The following is a 21,488-nucleotide window of genomic DNA, read 5'->3' as shown; positions in this document are numbered from 1 at the left end:
GCATTTTTGGACACTTTTTCCAACTTTATGAGATACTGAATTTTAGGGTGTTTTATTAGCTGTAAGATAATCATAGACATTATTAGCACATTTAAAAATACATTCCTAAAATAGCCCACTGTCTGTGTAGTGACTCTGTAGAGAATGCAATACATTACATTTTCTAATATATTACAGTAAACCTCGGATATATCGGACTCGGATATATCGGAAATTCGCTCACAACGGACAGATAAAAAAGAACTGATTTTTCTGTAATGCATTTCCAATAAAAATTCATTGCATATATCAGATTTTTTATAACGGATTTTGCCTATTTCGGACAAAATCTCTAGTCCCGTTCCAATGCATTTCCATTAAATTTCCCTCGCATATATCGGATGGCCGCATCGTGGCGCTCCGATTCGCCAAATCGTGACAGGCCGCTATACGACGTCATTTGCAGCGTTTGCAGCGTTGCCTGCACGTCCAGGTACATTGGAAACATAGTCAAGGAATTGCCTTTTTATAACGGATAAAATCCGATTTACGCATATACCGGATATAAATCCGATATATGCGTAAAACGGACATTTTCCGGTATACGCATATAACGGATTTCGCTTATATCGGACAAAACCACTGGGAACAATTGAATCCGATATATCCGAGGTTTACTGTACAAATTTTGCTTTCCTGCCTTCTCAGTCATTGTTGTTGTTTTTTTTTACCTTTCTCATCCTTCATGTCTCAACGCCAGGGTGTCTGTGTGTGACGAAGACAAGCTGACACATAATGAGTTCATCGGAGAGTCGCGGATTGCACTGCGCCGCGTCAAGCCCGACCAGATCAAGCACTTTAACATCTGTCTGGAGCATCCGCCGCCTGTGAGGAGTAAACATATACACTCATTTTGTTCAATCAGAAGCCCGAAAAGGTTGTTCACCGATATAGTGCAATACTAGTTGTATAAGAGCCTATATAAAAATGATATGCACATGCGTCATGGACTGCAGTCCTGTGGGAAACATTGACAATGATATCAATCCAATGGCTGGAAATCATATTCAACTTTCAAGTGGTTCCATCCTCCACTCACCAGGTGCCTCCTCTTTTCTCCACCTGCAGCTGCCCTCACCAACAGCAATGAGCACGGCCCTCAGAGGAATCTCCTGTTACTTGAGAGAGGTGATGACGCAATCTATCTGTTCGTCCATTCGTTTTCTATTGTACGTCAGGGAGGCTGGAGTCTATCCCAGTAGAGAGACAGCTACACCACCATCACCTGTCAATCACAGAGACAACTTTCAGCATGGGTGTCCAGAGTGCGGTCCACAGCTGTTTTTTTTTTTATTTGCCTTTGCTAATATTAAACAAAAATACTAAAAAAAACAAAAACAAACAAAAGCAAAAAAAACAGGAACAGGGACAGTTTTACTCATACCTATTGTCGCTGACTATTGTTCAATGTTTGAGTAATATCACTTGATCAAGCATTTTCTAACATCCCACACTATAAAATAAGTCATAACATTACGGTATGTATGATTCGTGCTGATATCACTTGGATATCAGTCGAGGCTGCAATATCAGTATCGGCCGTTGTCTCAGGTCACCTCTAAATATCATTTTGGAAAATTAGGTTGTGGAAAAAATAAATTTTCAGGGGACTCCGGTTTCCTCCCACATTCCAAAAACATGCTAGGTTCATTGGCGACTCCAAATTGTCCATAGGTATGAATGTGAGTGTGAATGGTTGTTTGTCTATATGTGCCCTGTGATTGGCTGGCTGGCCACCAGTCCAGGGTGTACCCAGCCTCTCGCCCAAAGACAGCTGGGATAGGCTCCAGCACCCCTGCGACACTCGTGAAAATGGATGAATGAATGAATAAAAATGGCTGTGGGAATGTAAATACATATACTGCATATATAGCTACAGTACTACAGTAAGAGTATTGTGCCATATCAACCAGACAATACACTACCAATGTATGATGCAGAATATTAACCAACTACTATGCGAGCTCAAAAGACTCAGTAAGTGGTATGAATGTGAGTGTGAATGGTTGTTTGTCTATATGTGCCCTGTGATTGGCTGGCGACCAGTCTGGGCTGTACCCCGTATCTCACCCGAAAACAGCTGGGATAGGCTCCAGCATACCCCCTGCGACCCTAATGAGGATAAGCGGTATAGAAACCGAATGAATGGATGGACCACTGCGCTGTTTCATTTTTCAGTATGCGGCCCTCGGTGGAGGATATCCCTGACTTAGGAGTTTTCAATTAAAATCTATGTTACAGGGAGAGCATGCAAACTCCACATAGAAGATATGGTGCAGCAGTAGTGTTGTAATCTATATTGGCTTGTTTGAGCCGCGCTATGTTCAGTGACCCATGGCTGCACAGTGACCACATTTCACGCTGATGTGCACAGGCATATCCATTCTGAGCAGAGCACCTCAACCACAGCATCAAAACACAAACTTTGACATGTTACGCAAGACGAACTACTTCTATAATCACAAGAAATATGAAAGCGGGAATAATTCAGATGCTTACTTGCCACCGAGCTCGCTTATTGAGTCTGGTGATTGTTTTTTTCTCATATTTGTCCTCGCCTTAGAAAATCATTCCTGTTCATCCGCCGGCGTGCTGCGGCCGCCATCGATGTCTATTTGTGTTCCGCCTCTCTGATGAGTTGCTCCCTATCGACCCGTGAAGGTCCAAGCTGTTTTACAAACACATACCAGCTGCAAATTATCACTCCTAATTGAGTCCTGAAGTTGCATCAATTCTCTCCCTCATCCTGTTGCCCCAAAATGTTATTTTCTGAAGGATGGAATTGTGAAAGAGAAGCCCAGAAAACAATTAGGCTAAGGGAGGGAAGGGAGGATGAATGTGAGGCATGTGGCATATTGATCACTTACTGCGTCGTGCTCTTGCCTGAAGATAAGCCTTAATGAGAGATGGAGTGATACAGAGAAAGCGAGAGACATTTAGAAGCAAATACAATTTCTTCTTGTATGAGAAATTACATGGCCGCTTTTCCAGCAGCGACACAGCCCGTGTATATAAAACACTCGCGTAAATAACATACATGTGGAGATGCTCCAGGCCAAAATGGGTGAGTCACTGCCTCCCTCTTTCACCCGACTTCTTCCACCTGTCACTTTGTATCTTCTGTGTCGCCTCTGCTCGTTGTTGTCAAAAGCTTTGATAATAGTTTGCTATTGCACACGTAAAATACGCCAGCCGGGGGGCAACAAACGTCAGCAACATGACTGGCGGCAGACGCTTCAACCGACTTGGAGCAGCTCAGCGATGTAAATGTTGCGTAGCCACGGGCGAGCTCTTTAGGAACATTCTCTTTGCTGAATGAGATGAAATTCAAGGCTGCAAAACACATTCATTCATTCATTCATTCATTTTCTACCGTTTATCCTCACGAGCGTCGTGGGCATGCTGGAGCCTATCCCAGCTGTCTTCAGGCGAGAGGCGGGGTACACCCTGGACTGGTGGCCAGCCAATCACAGGGAACATATAGACAAACAACCATTCACACTCACATTCATACCTATGGACAATTTGGAGTCACCAATTCACCTAGCATGTTTTTGGAACATGCAAACTCCACACAGAGATGGCCAAGGGTGGGATCGAACTTGGGTCTCCTAGCTGTGTGGCCTGCACGCTAACCACTCGTCCACTACTAATACTACAATTTCTTTCTAAAGAAATTAAGGCTGGTTTGTTTACATATGCAAATTATGTTTACCCCAAATATTGTTTTTTTTTGCTGCTAATAAAGGTCTCAAGCCAAAAATCAGTATGCTTCTCAAAAAGATCCGCTGAGGCGACTCTGCAATCAGGAAAAAGCCGAAAGAAAACAAACAAACTTGGATATCCCATCCATCCATTCCCGAGCATGTTTTTGGAATGTGGGATCTTCAAACAGCTAAAAATAACCATTCATTCATTCATTCATTCATTTTCTACCGCTTATCCTCACAAGGAGTTGCTGGACCCTGGACTGGTGGCCAGCCAATCACAGGGCACATATAGACAAACAACCATTCACACTCACATTCATACCTATGGACAATTTGGAGTCGCCAATTAACCTAGCATGTTTTTGGAATGTGGGAGGAAACCGGAGTACCCGGAGAAAACCCACGCATGCACGGGGAGAACATGCAAACTCCACACAGAGATGGCCGAGGGTGGGATCAAACTTGGGTCTCCTAGCTGTGTGGCCTACACGCTAACCACTCGTCCACTACTAATACTACAATACATTGATATTTCTTTCTAAAGAAATTAAGGCTAGTTTGTTTACATATGGAAATTATGTTTACCCCAAATATTGTTTTTTTTGTTGCTAATAAATAATAAATAAAAATCAGGATCCATCCATCCATTTCCTAGCATGTTTTTGGAATGTGGGAGGAAACCGGAGTACCTGGAGAAAACCCACGCATGCACGGGGAGAACATGCAAACTCCACACAGAGATGGGTAGAATCGAACTCAGGTCTCCTAGCTGTGTGGCCTGCCGAAGCGCATTCTTAAATATTCAAATAATTTTGAATATTAAAAACTAAATCAAAGACAAAAGGATGTATGGCATGAATTGATTGAAAGTTTAACGGCATAAAAAAATCCTTTCTTAATAAGTGGTGCTCAACAGCGGGCCATTTGTTGCTGCACGTACTTTAGTATTCAAAATTCAAAAGGAATCAAAATTGAGAAAAATGGCTGAAATGTTGATACTAATAATTAATAACCCCCCCAGCATACCTTGATTTTTCTGTATGGAGTCCTCTGTGGACAACATTTAGACACCTCAGAGTTAGTTCATCAATGAAATGTGTGCTGCATTTCTTCTTAGTTCCCGCTGAATGTCAATTTTTCATCATACCGACACATGATGTATTTCAGGATGTCAGTTGCGCTGCATTGTCTTTTACCACACACTGTCAACCTGTCTTCAGTGTCATCCAAAGTTACACAATGAGAGGACTCAAACAGTAAAGTTGCTGAAGGCTCCACCTGCCAAACTGATTATCCTCCAACTATCCATCAGTGCACCTTCAATCTGTCAGGGAAATATAAAGTATGAATTATAGCAGTCTGTGTGCTTATGTTACTTTTGATTATATGAGGCCTCCTGCAGCTCAAACTGATTTTTTTTTATTTCACTTTCTCTCCGTTTCTCTCTCTCCTTCTCGCTCCTCAGTGGGAGACAGAGCAGCAGAGAAGTCTGGAAGAGAGAGGACGCCTGCTGCTCTGCCTGCAGTATCTACCCCCGGCTGATGACGATGGCGCTGATGGGAAGGTTGAGGCCAAGGAGAGGACTCGCGGTGGGCTGTGCGTGGGCGTTAAGCGCTGCGCACACCTGGCTGCGATGGATGTTAACGGCTTCTCCGACCCCTATGTTAAAACGTAAGGACCATATCCAACCACATGTGGTCATCGCGAAGACAATAACCAACAACAATTGCAATTTTCTTTTGCGCTACATTAATGAGCTGCATGAAATCATTGATAACTAACAAACAACAGAACGAGAATGGATCACAGTTACCAAGACGTTAACTATTTTAAAAATCCTGACTCCGCAACCAAAATGCTTATGGTAATGATTTAATTTCATTTGAACATGCATCAGATTACAATTGAATGCATCCCATAATCAGTTCACAGTTCCACATGTCCAAAAGGAGTAGGAAGAAGCAAAGCTTATTAAATCCTACCCCTCCATCTGGTACTTTTACAATCAGTAACTGTTACATTTGTTCACTTCCTGCTTTCCTAATATAAATTTTTTTTTATTGTATTTTTTTTTTTTATTCCACATACTGAAATGCTATGGCTTTTTAACGTAGTCCTAGCATATAAGTGTTTCAAATTTAGTTCTTCTATGAGATCATATTTCTCCTCTCTTGTAGAGAAGTATTGGATGACATTTTTAGGTAATTGGTTATTTTTAGGGCTGCACTGTGATTGAGTGGTTAGAGCGCAGGACACACAGCTAGGAGACCCAAGTTCAATCCCACCCTCGGCCATCTCTGTGTGGAGTTTGCATGTTCTCCCCGTGCATGCGTGGGTTTTCTCCGGGTACTCCGGTTTCCTCCCACATTCCAAAAACATGCTAGGTTAAATGGCGACTCCAAATTGTCCATAGGTATGAATGTGAGTGTGAATGGTTGTTTGTCTATATGTGCCCTGTGATTGGCTGGCAACCAGTCCAGGGTGTACGATATTTTATAGTTCCTGTGTATTTTTGCAGGTTTTTCAGCTGATGCCCAAATTTTATCTATTATTTTCCAAAATTTCCTGTTGTAGTGCGTTCATTTGCGCAAGCAGTAGATTTTTCAAGCTCTCTTTCAAGTTCTCCCCCATGGGTCCAAGGCTGAAATGATCGGGGTGGCATAAATGTTGCCATGTCTTTGGGTATTCCGGGGTATCTGGAACCAAGTTTTCAGCGCCTGCATCAAATCGTTACTTCTCTGCATCGTTGTTGGCAACCGCCTAGAGCTTTAGCTTGCCTTACTAATGGCTGTTGGCGCTTATCCATCCATCCATTTTCCTCCGCTTATCCGGGTCGCGGGGGCAGCAGTCTTAGTAGGGAAGCCCAGACTTCCCGGTCCCCGGCCACCTCCTCCAGCTCCACCAGGAGGACACTAAGGCGTTCCCAGGCCAGCTGTGAGACATAATCCCTCCAGCGTGTCCTAGGTCTGCCCCGGGGCCTTTTCCCGGCTGGGCATGCCTGGAACACCTCACCAGGGAGGTGTCCGGGAGGCATCCGGACTAGATGCCCGAGCCACCTCAACTGACTCCTCTCGATGTGAAGGAGAAGCCCCTCCCGGATGACTGAGCTCCTCACCCTATCTCTTAGGGTGAGTCCAGCTACCCTACGGAGGAAACTCATTTCAGCCGCCTGTATCCGCCATCTCATTCTTTCGGTCATGACCCAAAGCTCATGACCATAGGTGAGGGTGGGAACATAGATCGACCGGTAAATTGAGAGCTTTGCCCTCCGGCTCAACTCTCTTTTCACCACAATGGTCCGACTGTCGGTGCTTATAATTAGTTTATTTCAGAAGGTTTGTACCTAGTATCATTGGACGTCAGCGATGTAGGAACACTATTCTGGTTTTGTGATCACAAAGTGTGGTCAAGAAGCTCTTGCCATGACCATTATTTCCGTTATCTGTGATTGGCTGGCCACCGGTCCAGGGTCCAGCAACTCCCGCAACCCTCGTGAGGATAAGTGGTAGAAAATGAATGAATGAATGAGAGGACGTCAGTTGAGGTGGCTCGGGCATCTAGTCCGGATGCCTCCCGGACGCCTCCCTGGTGAGGTGTTCCGGGCATACCCAGCCGGGAAAAGGCCCCGGGGCAGACCTAGGACACGCTGGAGGGACTATGTCTCACAGCTGGCCTGGGAACGCCTTGGTGTCCTCCCGGTGGAGCTGGAGGAGGTGGCCGGGGACCGGGAAGTCTGGGCTTCCCTACTAAGACTGCTGCCCCTGCGACCCGGACCCGGATGAGCGGAGGAAAATGGATGGATGGATAATTAAGATGAACTATATCAGCAAGTTTAAGTATTTGTGATTTTAGAAATAATGAGTAAGGGTTTAGGTTAGGTTAAGAGTAACCTATTATGGGTTTAATAGTCTCCTTGGTGGTCTTACAGGTAGTGTAATAGTTTTCATACCTCAAGTACCCCCATTTCCAGCTCAAAGGTGATCAATCCAGTTTGTAGTTTTTCGACTAAAGCCATCTGGGAATACCCTCCAGCTCCCCAGTGACCCTGAAAAGGATAAGCATTAGTGAGAATAAAGGAGTAGATGGATGGCCTTCTAGTGGTTGTATAATTGACCTTTTTACTTGTACACTCTGAGAAACAAGTACATTATTGTACCTTTAGGGCCACAATGTCTCAGTGATTTGGTATCGTTAAAAAGATTATGCTTTTGCACCATTGACATTTGACTTTTTCCTCACTGCTAAAGGTACCGCTACCTTGGAGTGCAATAATTATCCCTGTGGGATTCATTAATATGGATGAAGTGTCAGAAATGATACCTTGCTGTAGCCGCCATTTGTGACTGATGGATTCGTGTGACTTGTGCAGGCCATTTGCGACTGTATCCTTTCATCAAGATAACAGTGGCATAGAGTATAACGTGTGTAAGTAACATCAGGCTTCAAAAACTGAGTGACATGATCCGCGGGTAGGGTCGGACCGTGGAGGAGAAACAAAAGTCTCGCGGGGTTGTTAGTGTCACACAAGTCTCCCATCGTTTCATTAGTCAGTTGGCGAAAGGAAAGCAATACTGTGTGTGTCACTGAGGTCACCGAGCTCCTCGGCTTGACTGACGCACTCTGACAGCGAGGAGACAAATGAGTTCGCGTGTGGTCTTAACTCTACAATTTCTTCCCCGAGAGCTCACACCAGCTTGTTCCTGGAATGACGAGATGGCCCAACAACCCACGGTCATTCCGACGGCTGCGCTGTCGATCATACAAAATACATTAGACGCACAAATACCGGAATGGGGATCACAGTATCTCGCCATCATTGATTGTTATGTTGGCTAATAATACATTGAGAACATCTCATTGAATATCCCTGACACACATACACACACAGACGTCCGTTTCCCATGCATCCACTAATCCTCTGCATCCCACACACGCAGCGTTATAACGCCACCGTGTTTCGTTTTAGATGAACGCTCACATCTCTGGCCTTTGGCGCCAAGGATTCTTCCAAGATGCTTTGTTGTGTCTGAGAGTGTGTGGGAACATACGCGGCTCATACACGGCAAGCTGTGGGTGGTGGGTGGAAAGCCGAATAAGACTTTTCGCCACGCTCCTTCCAGCTGGCTTGAAAATATCTGGGGATATTTGATGACAGCTCACTAATGGATACTGAGGCGATCTGTGTGTTGTGTTGGTGAAGGGGGATGGCACTCATGCAGTGAGGGAGCCACACGCTTGCAAATAACGCAATAAACACGGCAAAGGGAGACTTTACAGCAGATTTTCTTCCCCACTGATAGATAAATGACCAGATGGTGGACACTCTCACACAGTCTCACAAAGATAACAGAAAGAATGGTCACGGCAAGAGCTTCTTGACCACACTTTGTGATCACAAAACCGGAATAGTGTTCTGACATCTCTGACGTCCAATGATACTAGGTACAAACCCTCTGAAATAAACTAATTATAAGCACTGACAGCCATTAGTAAGGCAAGCTAAAGCTCAAGATGCAGAGAAGTGACAATTTGATGCAGGCGCCGAAAACTTCAGATACCAGATACCCCCGAATACTAAAAGACATGGCGACATTTATGCCACCCCGATCGTTTCAGCCTTTGACCCATGGGGGAGAACTCAGCATTTAATGGCTTGAAAAATCAAAAAAAAAAAAAAAGCGCGAATGAACGCACTACAACAGGAAATCTTGGAAAATAATACATAAAATGCGACAGAAGTTGGGCATCAGCTGAAAAACCTGCAAAAATACACAGGAACAATAAAAGATCGTACACTCTAGACTGGTCGCCAGCCAATCACAGGGCACATATAGACAAACAACCATTCACACTCACATTCATACCTATGGACAATTTGGAGTCGCCCATTAACCTAGCATGTTTTTGGAATGTGGGAGGAAACCGGAGTACCCGGAGAAAACCCACGCATGCACAGAGAGAACATGCAAACTCCACACAGAGATGCCCAACGGAGATTCGAACCCAGGTCTTCCTGATCACCTGACTATGTATCTAACACACTAACCACTCACGCTAACCAAGAAGAAAATAATTAAGCAAATGAATACACAATTGATGAAACAAATGAACGATGTGATCTTGACGGGCCTCCGAATTAAACCTAGGTCGAATGCCAGGGCAGTCGGGAACAAAGAACCAAATTAAATGGATATTGCTTCAATGGAGCAACAAATTGCCAACTTTCTATGGTAATCAGTTCACAGTTCCACATGTCCAAAAGGAGTAGGAAGAAGCAAAGCTTATTAAATCCTACCCCTCCATCTGGTACTTTTACAATCAGTAACTGTTACATTTGTTCACTTCCTGCTTTCCTAATATAGTTTAAGGTTTTTTTGCTTAATTTTTTGTCACGTACCGAAGTACGAGGTGATATGAGCATCCAATGACATAATGGGTACCATAGTAACTATCAATATAGTGATATATATATAGCACATCATGACTGGTTCAAGACTCTTCATCCTTGTATTTAGCAAACATCAACTGCTTGTATTGTTTCTTGAATTGGCTCATCGTTGTGCATTGTTTGAGGGTCTTATTCAATCCATTCCATAGTTTGATTCCACATACTGAAATGCTATGGCTTTTTAACGTAGTCCTAGCATAGAAGTGTTTCAAATGTACTTCTTCCCTGAGATCATATTTAGTATTGAATGACATTTTTAGCTAATTTGTTATTTTTAGCCTTATGCATTATTTTAGCTGTTTGAAGATGAAATATATCAGCAAGTTGAAGTATTTGTGATTTTAGAAATAAGGAGTTTGTATGTTCTCTGTAGGTGGCATTATGAATTATCCTTACTGACCTTTTTTGCAGTACATTTAGCAAGTGAAGATTGCTTTTATAGTTATTACCCCATATTTCCACATAATAAGTAAGTAATGAAACTTTCTTTCATTACATTCAAAGGACGCGGACGTAGACATACACAAATGGACGTATTGTATTGCAGAAACAACACCACACTCGTCGTTATTGTTAAGTTCACCATCAGAAAATTAAAAACCACACTGCTGAAGCAGGGAAAGAAGACGAAAGGAAGAAACGTCCACATGAAAACGCAATGCTGACATTGCCCAGAAAGCATGTAACTTAAGGAAGCAGGGAATGATCCAAGGAACTTGGATAACTGTTAGTCAAGTTAAATGGAGAACCGGAGGGGACCTTGAAAAATACTAAAGATCATATCACCAAGACAACAAGGAAAAGGAACACAACTCCCAAACAAGAATGATTCCGAGGCAAGGATTATATTCATTATCCTTTGACAACATCAGCAAGTCTCAAGGGACTGATCAACAAGAAGCATTTCACTTAGGAACCCATTTACCTACATTTGTTAACACTCAAGATACAACACAAACATTTGCAGGACAAGTAGACCTATTATTGGAAACCTTTTGCTCTCCAGACAATTGGACAAATACGTATAGTGTATGAGTCCTACGATAACATGCTTGGCTACATGACTTCTCCTTGCAGCATGACAATGACTGTGACGCTCTTCTGTCTCAGGTACCTCAAGCCAGATGTTCAGAAGAAATCCAAGCACAAAACCGCTGTTATAAAAAAGACCCTGAACCCAGAGTTTAATGAGGTACGCTGCAACGTTGAGTGCGTTTCTATTCATTGATTCGTTGAATGTGAAGAGAAGGCTAATTTAGACCGCCGTTATAGTACGTAGTGCTTGGACATACTCTACTGCACAATGTGCCAATTACTGTTTGCATACTATCGCCATGCTACCTCATTAAGGAGACAGTAACAAGTATTTCCTCAACCTTTGCACCTTTGTTCCCAGGAGTTCTTCTATGAAATCTCCTTCTCAGAGCTCGCCACCAAGACATTAGAGGTCACCGTTTGGGATTACGACCTTGGAAAGTCAAATGACTTCATTGGTGAGTTCAAATTATGCAATATTCATTTCCTGCTGAAGTTATGGCTCACTGATAATCTTGTGGCTGCTAAGGTGTGATGGCCAGAAGATCTGCTATGATCCCAGCGGATATATTTCACTTTTGTCTGGTCTCTCAAGATACCGTATTTTCCAGACTATAAGTCGCACATTTTTTCATAGGTTGGCTGTTCCTGCAACTTATAAATGAAAAAAATGTTTATTTATATAAACACTGGACACCTTTTCTGTTCATGTTTATTTTTAGTGTAGCTGAATAACCATTGTGTTAGCATATCTTACATCTATTCAGCCTGTTCTATATTCTTTTATTAATGTTAGAACTTGCCTTCCAAGAGGACGTAATGTCTGTTTTGGTCAAGTAGTTTGGAAAATAAATTACACGCAAAAAATGCGACTTATACTCCAGTGCGACTTATGTATGTTTTTTCTACCTAATTATGCATTTTTGGCCTTGTGCGACTTATACTCCAGTGCGACTTATGTATGTTTTTTTCTACCAAATTATGCATTTTTGGCCTTGTGCGACTTATACTCCAGTGCGACTTATGTATGTTTTTTTCTACCTAATTATGCATTTTTGGCCTTGTGCGACTTATGTATGTTTTTTTTCTACCTAATTATGCATTTTTGGCCTTGTGCGACTTATACTCCAGTGTGACTTATGTATGTTTTTTTTCTACCAAATTATGCATTTTTGGCCTTGTGCGACTTATACTCCAGTGCGACTTATGTATGTTTTTTTTCTACCTAATTATACATTTTTGGCCTTGTGCGACTTATACTCCAGTGCGATTTATGTATGTTTTTTTTCTACCTAATTATGTATTTTTGGCCTTGTGCGACTTATACCCCAGTGCAACTTATGTATGTTTTTTTCTACCTAATTATGCATTTTTGGCCTTGTGCAACTTATACTCCAGTGCGACTTATGTACGTTTTTTTTTCTACCTAATTATGCATTTTTGGCCTTGTGCGACTTATACTCCGGTGCGACTTATAGTCCAGAAAATACGGTATTTGCTTTTCTCCCCCCAAATTGTACATTAGTCAATCTGTCGTGACACTTCAATATCACCCCCCCCCCCCACACACACACACACACACACACTCTATCGCGGTTTTTAAAACATCTAAGAATTAATAAGTGATTGCTGTTTCATGGGTGACTATGGCCTATTGTTAGTCAAAAATTCTTGAAATTATAATGTATCATCATTCAGGTATGAATGTGAGTGTGAATGGTTGTTTGTCTATATGTGCCCTGTGATTGGCTGGCGACCACCCTGGGTGTACCCCGCCTCTCACCCGAAGACAGCTGGGATAGGCTCCAGCACCCCTGTGACCCCCATGAGGATAAGCGGTAGAAAATGAATGAATGAATGAATGTTTTAAGGAGGCTGCACGGCGGTCGAGTGGTTAGCTAGGAGACCAGAGTTCAATTCCACCCTCGGCCATCTCTGTGTGGAGTTTGCATGTTCTCCCCCGTGCATGCGTGGGTTTTCTCCGGGTACCCCGGTTTCCTCCCACATTCCAAAAACTGTGATTGGCTGGCGACCAGGCCAGGGTGTATCCCGCCTCTTGCCCAAAGACAGCTGGGATAGGCTCCAGCATACCCGCGTATGGCATAGAAGATGGATGGAAGTAAGGATGTAAATCTGTCTGTAGTAAACTATTTGATACCCATTTAGATACATGGATTAAGAGACAGAATGATTCAATTTGATCATAAAATAAAGAAGCCAATTCATTTTTAGAGTATTATATACAGTATATACATTGCTTTGATAATCAAAAGGTCCAGAATGAATATTTTTCATGCATATGCCTCAGACTGCAGTGCAGCAGCATGGAGCAATGTTACAAAAGCCGTATTTTACTGATGAAAAAAATCAGACAGTAGAAGATCTCTGTAGGAGAGCCTGTGCCGACGTCCTTAAAAATGCTTTTTTAAATATGTATATCAAGTGTATTATCATTCATATACGTTTGTTGGGTAGATTATTTCTTCATCTTCAATTTCCTATCAGATTTATATTGAGTCTTGAACCATATCAAGTCAATTCATGCTTGGGAAATTAAGTACAACTGAAAGCCTTTCCAATTCATGGACTAGAGCCATAGAAGAAGATCAAAGGTATATGGAAGATTAATTTACTTTAACATCTATCTGGAGATGACATTTCATTAAAATTGAATTGTCCAAAATGTGTTTTTTTTTTGTACACAGCAGCATTGTGAGAGAGTGTGAGAGACATACAAAATGAAAATTATGACACTTGACTTTCCTCCCTGGACTTTTTGATTATCAAAAACGTGTAAATGCGTACTCTGTTGAATTTAAAACATATTTTCACAGCCTTGGTTATGATATACTTGTCTCAATGTACGCTGTGTATTCCTATTCACCACCATGCAAACGCGACATGTAATATAACATTTCCGGCAAATTTTTTATAACATTTTGTCTGCAGATATATGTTACACAGAAATATTTGTGTTTACTTTTACTAAAATAAATGAGTGGTGCGACATGGCTAGCTCGACGGTGCTGAATAGTTCAATAAACATAGATAACAGTAGCGTACCAGAAAATTCAATCATCCGACATCCTCTTGGGAATTAAAACCACAAGTCTTCCTCTTGAGCGTCATTACTTCTTTGTCACACATGTTGTCGGCCTCTCTCTCTCTCTTTTGGTGTGCTCTGTGTCCTCCTCTTTATCCGTCCAGTCTTTCGAAACCCACTGAAGATAGTGTTTTTTCTGCTCCACGCTGTAAGGAGCCACAGTTCCTCCTCTGACGGCCAAATCCATCGCCTTTAACTTGAAAGCGGCATCATATCTATTCCTTTGTGTGTTTACCATGATGGAAGATTGTGACTACTGGGATGTCACTGCTGGTGCAAAACGCATCTACATTCCGGTACAGTAGGTGGCAGTGTGCGCCTAAATGCTGGTTTAAACAAAAAGAAGAAGAATGTGTCTATATCCGCTCTGACATTTTTCGGCAGTCAGTGTTAAATGGATAGATTCATACATTCATTCATTTTCTACCACTTATCCTCACGATGGTTGCGGCAGTGCTGGAGCCTATCCCAGCTGTCTTCGGGCGAGAGGCGGGGTACACCCTGGACTGGTCGTCAGCCAATCACAGGGAACATATATTGTAACTTTTATTCATCTTCAAGAGTACAACATGGCATTTTATGTTTGTTTTATATGGTTTATTGTGTCTGTATTTCATTCATTCATTCATTCATTCATTTTCTACCTCTTATCCTCACGAGGGTCACGAGGGGTGCTGGAGCCTATCCCAGCTGTCTTCGGGCGATAGGCGGGGTACACCCTGGACTGGTGGCCAGCCAATCACAGGGCACATATAGACAATTTAGCAGTTACAGCGGTAGAAGAGTTTGCTTTCACAAAATAAAAAAAAAATTAAAAAACAGAAAAAATGCTATAAATAAAAATACATTTATTTATCATTTTAAAATTATTTCATATTATTATAATTTATTATATTTTATTATTTTATAACATTCTATATTATTTATAATTAACATTTTGCAGCTCATTCATTCATTCATTTTCTACCGCTTATCCTCACGAGGATCGCGAGGGGTGCTGGAGCCTATCCCAGCTGTCTTTGGGCGAGAGGCGGAGTACACTCTGGACTGGTCGCCAGCCAATCACAGGGCACATATAGACAAACAACCATTCACACTCACATTCATACCTATGGACAATTTGGAGTCGCCAATTAAACTAGCATGTTTTTGGAATGTGGGAGGAAACCGGAGTACCCGGAGAAAACCCACGCATGCACGGGGAGAACATGCAAACTGAACTCGGGTCTCCTAGCTGTGAGGTCTGTGCGCTAACCACACGACTGCCGTGCAGCCGTGTCTGTATTTGTATTTATGAATTAATATATATGACTGTGATGCTATGTATAGTGGGTAAGTTTTACGTATAATCACTTGGGGAATTACTTAAACTGGATATTTTAGCTGTTCTACAAAAAACAAACAAGGAACACCAACAGTGTTGCAATTATGATGTCGGTTCTATGCTGCCCCCTATGTGTGTGGAGTATGAATAACAGAGGAACCTTTGTTTACCTGTTTCTTGTCTTTGTCTGCCCTTTGTCCTTATGTGTTTTCATGGTGGTTAAGGGGGCGTGTCCTTAGGGTGCCACTCACAGGGGGAGACCTTACAGCACTGGATAGACTGTCTGAAGAACAAGGGCAAGAAAGTGGAGCGTTGGCACACGCTGACCAATGATCTGCCCGGCTCCGTCGTGCAGGAATGAAGTACACCTCTCAGGACTGTACGCTGCTGTGACACTGCATCTGAAGAGGGAATTGTCCCGCACTCATTTGGAGGATTTTCTGCATGACTATAAGGAGCAAACAGCTGCCTGGTGTTGTGTCACCAATTAAGTTATCAAGCAAAACACATCAACGGGGGTCACATTCAAAGATCAGCGGGTTGAATCACAGATCATAACACTCATTTGCACAAAGCTGCTTTATAAGGATCCTTTTCATTGGGGTGCTTGGTGTTTTTGTGGATTTTGGTGTCAATTTAAAGAGCCATTTACACGTACTGTTGGGCTGAAAAGTGTTTGAGCATTTTGGTAAATTTCCAGAAACTTAGACAAGGTATTTTGGATATATTCAGTTGGAAAAAGCTGGGACATTTTTGGGAATTGATGAGAATGTGGAGTCATTTTTACAAACTGTAACGTAAACAAAAATTTAGTTTGGACATAAGCATATTTTTGTTTTTTGTCATATGGACGGCTAACTACCATTTTGACATAAATTGCTCAACAAGTCATGAATGCTAACTAATATTTGAAAACATTTTGAGGTATTTTCAGTAATGTGATGGCTCCAGCATACCCGCAACCAGTGTGGAAAAGCAGTACAAAAAATTATGAATGGGTCAATGCAAACTACTAATGCTACTATTTACTTTTTTTAAAATTGATAGTAGCTAATACTTGTAATATTTATATATAATCGCTACCTGTCTTCTTGACATTATTATTAACTGAACACTGAACATATTTACTTACAAACAATGCAAAAGACAAACCGGAAGAAACCTTTTAAGAGTATTATTTGTTTACATGACAACACAAATATTGAACAATAGCTCTACAAGTGTATAATTTGTTCAATTATACCGTCTGTGAAAACGGGGGACATGCTGATGTTATGCTAGGCGTTCAGTTTAGCATTGTGGAAGTCGGCGCCATTTTGTTATACGTAAGACTTGCGTTCTTCGTGAGTATGTTACGCACACGACCAAAACATTTAGGGTAAAGTGTAAAGTGAATTACTTACAAACATGTCCAATTTTAAGCACATATGCTGGTGAAGGACATTCTTCAATTGGTAGTTTTGGCTTGTGAAGAATGAAGGCAACGAGTTAGTGCACATATGAGTAAAGCGTTTTTAAAATGCGACATCGCCACCTATCGGCATGGCGTACAACAGCATTTCCAAAATAAAGCCTTTTTCTTTCGCCATTGATATGCAAACATACTCAAAACCCATCTGCTTGAAGCGAACTCATGCAAATAACTTTAATTTAATAATTATTATTTAATTTAATCACTCATTTTCATGTTATAATGCTTCCCGGGATCTTCAAATGGACATATTTTGCATCTATTGATCTGTGAATGTTTCACTGCAAACACCCAAACCGGATGTGACAATCGGTTCTTCCATGTTAACGGCTTCTTGTCAAATGTTTTGCATGTTTGGTGTCGCTGGAGCTGACTAAATAAGCGAAAAACGTGCTACAAGATGACCTGCTCCTCGTCGTGTTGTTCCCGATATTGCACTGAGATGTAATTCTCTTTTTTTAAATCTTATTTATGTTTATGTGCTTCAGTGGTGAGATGTGTCAAACGAATATCCCAAAGTCCATCTGTGTTTAAATTACTTGTACGCTCTCTCTTTTGCAGAGGGGCCACTGCAGAATGTTGGTTTGGTTTGTGGCTGTTAAACGATTAGATGATTTCATATTTATAAAAAAACAGAGCTATGTGCTCCTGTATTTAATTTATAAATGGCATGCTTTTTTTGGTTGTTAATTTTCTGAAAGTGAGCATGATTTATGATTCATAAAAATATTCATATCGATTTGCCATGTGCATCCCTGAGTGTATTTTCCATAAAGAGACCCGTTGACATAGTCAGTCAAATAAATACAACACCACCCTCTTGCGGTATCAACGTGCATCTGCACATTATAGATTTAACGCTTTTGTGGTGAGTAATATTGAGTCAAAGCAGCTAAAAATAATCCAGACGAGATTAACTAAAACAGCACAGCAGAAGTAGGATATATATATATATATATATATATATATATATATATATATATATATATATATATATATATATATATATATATATATATATATATATATATATATATATATATATATATATATATATATATATATATATATATATATATATATATATATATATATATATAATATTTAAAAATATTTTAAAAATAAAAAATACTTTATATATATATATCAGCAGAAGTAGGATATATATATATATACATATATATATCCTACTTCTGCTGTGCTGTTTTAGTTATGTGTGTGTGTATATATTATATATATATATATATATATATATATATATATATATATATATATATATATATATATATATATATATATATATATATATATATATATATATATATATATATATAATGCTTAATAAAACTGGAAGGGTTTGATGCATGAAAGTATTTTTTTATTTTTTAAATATTTTTAAATATTTAAATATTATATTATGTATAAATAGTATACAATAATATATAAATATTTATATATAATTATATAATAAATATATTATTTTAATATAGTCAATATTGTGTTCTATTTAAGTTACAGTCAGCAGAGGATGCTAAAACGTGGTCTCATTCAGAATTAATGAGCCAAATTAGAGCCTGCAGCTCATTCAAAATCAATTAAACCATAATTATCTATTATATGAGTATTCAATTATAGCCCTATTTCTTATGTGTACTGGAAGAAAACTGGTGTTCCTTTTCCGGGGGTGTTGCTTGCCCATCATCCACAATCTTTCTTTGAAACATAAACACATATTATTTCCTATTTCTGTGCATTATTAAATGAGAAAATGAGTTAATATGAGCTAGTTAACAATGCAAGTCATTGGGACACACCTATTTTGACTACGAAACCCTCTAATAAAACCTTCCCAATTAGGACCTGTGACCATGCACTCATTATCAATAATAACTTGTAATACTTAAAGTATCCTGCCGTATTGATTTCACATCGAGCATTTAGCTTACACAGCAGTATAGATACAGCGATAACGCTTACAATGTTAGCTCTCATTGGGATGGCTGTGTCTTCCAGCACAATAAATACTTGTGCGCGAGTACTCAACTAAAAAAAATGCGTACGGAAAACGAGCATCTTGTTGAGTATTTGTAACGAAATTGAGAGCTAGGTATCCACTCTTCCATTTGTCAGTAATGCAATGAGCGGGCTAGCAAGGTGTTGTGTTTAGTTTTTAGCTGCTACAATAACAATATGGCTGTAGCTTGGTTAATATAAAAGGTAGTTATGTAAATGGACATTGTTGGGGTTAAAAAAATTTTTTTTTTGTTTTTGCTTAGGTTTTAGCACCAAAATAATAATTAAGTCCCAATGATGTGCATTGTTAGCCAGCTCATACTAACTCTTTCTCTTGTTAGACTGCACAGAAAAGGGAAAGATAAATAGAAGCAAACAGATAAATAATAAATAATAAATAATAAATAATAAATAATAAATAATAAATAATAAATAATAAATAATAAATAATAAATAATAAATAATAAATAATAAATAATAAATAATAAATAATAAATAATAAATAATAAATAAATAGGGCGGCACGGTGGTCTAGGGGTTAGCGCGCAGACCTCACAGCTAGGAGACCAGGGTTCAATTCCACCCTCGGGCATCTCTGTGTGGAGTTTGCATGTTCTCATGTTTTCTCCGGGTACTCCGGTTTCCTCCCACATTCCAAAAACATGCTAGGTTAATTGGCTACTCCAAATTGTCCATAGGTATGAATGTGAGTGTGAATGGTTGTTTGTCTATATGTGCCCTGTGATTGGCTGGCGACCAGTCTAGGGTGTACCCCGCCTTACGCCCGAAGACAGCTGGGATAGGCTCCAGCACCCCCCGCGACCCTCGTGAGGAAAAGCGGTAGAAAATGAATAAATAAATAAATAAATACACTCATTGTATTTAAATACACACTGTGTATTGACTTGTGTATCTGGAATGACGAAAAACTAAAAACACAACATTAAACACTTAATATTAACAACTATTTAAAGAGCAGTGCCGCAAAGCATGATGGGAGATCGCACTAGGATAGTGGCAAAGTCGTAAAAGTTGTATAGTGCAGATGTTAGAGTGGTTGGATCCAGTTCAATTCCTGATTTCAGCTCAAACCCCCAATTTATTTGCGTTTTAGCGTATTTCCACAGCATTTCAGTCCAGCTTCAGCTTCCGAACGGTTCCTGTTTTTCATTCTAAATTTCGATTTTCAAACCTTTTCAAAGCATTACAGTTTCAATTCATCTTTTCGGGATTCACACGCCATGTCTGCGTGTCTATTATTGACTATTCATAGAGAGAGGCAGTGTGTTGATGCTGATGCTGCCAGTCTGACTCACAGTGTGGATGCTGATGTGACCTAGCTGGCTCATCCCAGTGATCTGCTTGAAGGGCACGTTGTGGGCCGGCTACATTGCATAAAGCTAGCATCAAATTAGCTGAGTGCTGTCAAGATTTAAGATTTAAACACTGCTAAAGATTTGTGCTGGTTTGGTAAAAGTGCCTTTGAGATTGTAGGGATGGTGGGGTAGCGGAATCATGCAGTAAAACACAGTATTTGAAATTGAGGTCATATTTTTAGATTGATATAGATATATCTGGTTAGCGATACCCAATTTGGACCTTATATGGCCCCAAACACGCATGAAATTGATGTAGCCTGATATGCAATTCCAAACACACAAAACATCTGTCCTAAAAAGCCCCCATAATAGTAATAATCATTCAAAACTGAATCAATATAGCGCCTGTGCTGGTTTCATCCAAGTCCTTCTTGCCTCACAATCAACAATCCAATGGAAGGTCCGTGCATTGATGTTGTATGGGAGTACCACAGCAACATCATTGCTGGAGCCTATCCCAGCTGTCTTCAGGTGAGAGGCGGGGTACACCCTGGACTGGTCGCCAGCCAGCCAATCACAGGGCACATATAGACAAACAACCATTCACACTCACATTCATACCTATGGACAATTTGGAGTCGCTAATTAACCTAGCATGTTTTTGGAATGTGGGAGGAAACCGGAGTACCCGGAGAAAACCCACGCATGCACGGGGAGAACATGCAAACTCCACACAGAGATAGCCGAAGGTGGAATTGAACCCTGGTCTCCTAGCTGTGAGGTCTGCGCGTTAACCACTCAACTGCCGTGCAGCCTCCTTAAAACATTCATTCATTTATTTTCTACCGCTTATCCTCACAAGGGTGGCGAGGGGTGCTGGAGCCTATCCCAGCTGTCTTCGGACGAGAGGCGGGGTACACCCTGGACTGGTGGCCAGCCAATCACAGGGCACATATAGACAAACAACCATTCACACTCACATTCATACCTATGGACAATTTGGAGTCACCAATTAACCTAGCATGT

The 21,488-nt window shown here is 40.7% G+C and overlaps 2 protein-coding genes across 10 annotated transcripts in view; one reads left to right on the top strand and one right to left on the bottom strand.

Moving 5' to 3' along the window:
- Nucleotides 1-17,182, bottom strand: part of adprh (ADP-ribosylarginine hydrolase) — a 75,520-nt gene extending 58,338 nt beyond the window's left edge. The window contains exons 1-7 of one of the 8 annotated variants that reach the window (XM_058062366.1): nucleotides 17,063-17,182; nucleotides 15,830-16,060; nucleotides 7,699-7,794; nucleotides 2,907-2,934; nucleotides 2,539-2,707; nucleotides 1,079-1,264; nucleotides 711-864 (exon numbers count right to left, since the gene is read on the bottom strand). The gene's annotated coding sequence lies outside the window, so the exon portion shown is untranslated. Of the gene's footprint in view, nucleotides 1-710; nucleotides 865-1,078; nucleotides 1,265-2,538; nucleotides 2,708-2,906; nucleotides 2,935-7,698; nucleotides 7,795-14,295; nucleotides 14,662-15,829 lie in introns of all 8 variants that reach the window. The other 7 variants (XM_058062370.1, XM_058062371.1, XM_058062367.1 and 4 more) reach the window with 7 other exon arrangements.
- The window catches only part of doc2a (double C2-like domains, alpha), a 40,644-nt gene extending 22,747 nt beyond the window's left edge, over nucleotides 1-17,897 (top strand). For both annotated transcript variants that reach the window (XM_058062362.1, XM_058062364.1), the window contains exons 6-11: nucleotides 740-866; nucleotides 1,108-1,167; nucleotides 5,215-5,420; nucleotides 11,308-11,389; nucleotides 11,594-11,690; nucleotides 15,884-17,897. In XM_058062362.1, coding sequence (XP_057918345.1) covers nucleotides 740-866; nucleotides 1,108-1,167; nucleotides 5,215-5,420; nucleotides 11,308-11,389; nucleotides 11,594-11,690; nucleotides 15,884-16,020 — 709 coding nt within the window. In that variant the 3' untranslated portion in view covers nucleotides 16,021-17,897. The remainder of the gene's footprint in view (nucleotides 1-739; nucleotides 867-1,107; nucleotides 1,168-5,214; nucleotides 5,421-11,307; nucleotides 11,390-11,593; nucleotides 11,691-15,883) is intronic.
- The last annotated feature ends 3,591 nt before the right edge of the window (nucleotides 17,898-21,488 follow it).

The sequence above is a fragment of the Doryrhamphus excisus genome, chromosome 22, assembly GCF_030265055.1.
Source record: "Doryrhamphus excisus isolate RoL2022-K1 chromosome 22, RoL_Dexc_1.0, whole genome shotgun sequence".
In the NCBI taxonomy this organism is placed as follows: Eukaryota; Metazoa; Chordata; class Actinopteri; order Syngnathiformes; family Syngnathidae; genus Doryrhamphus; species Doryrhamphus excisus.
Note: the sequence above shows the minus strand (reverse complement) of the source record. Positions and strands in the feature narration are given on the sequence as shown.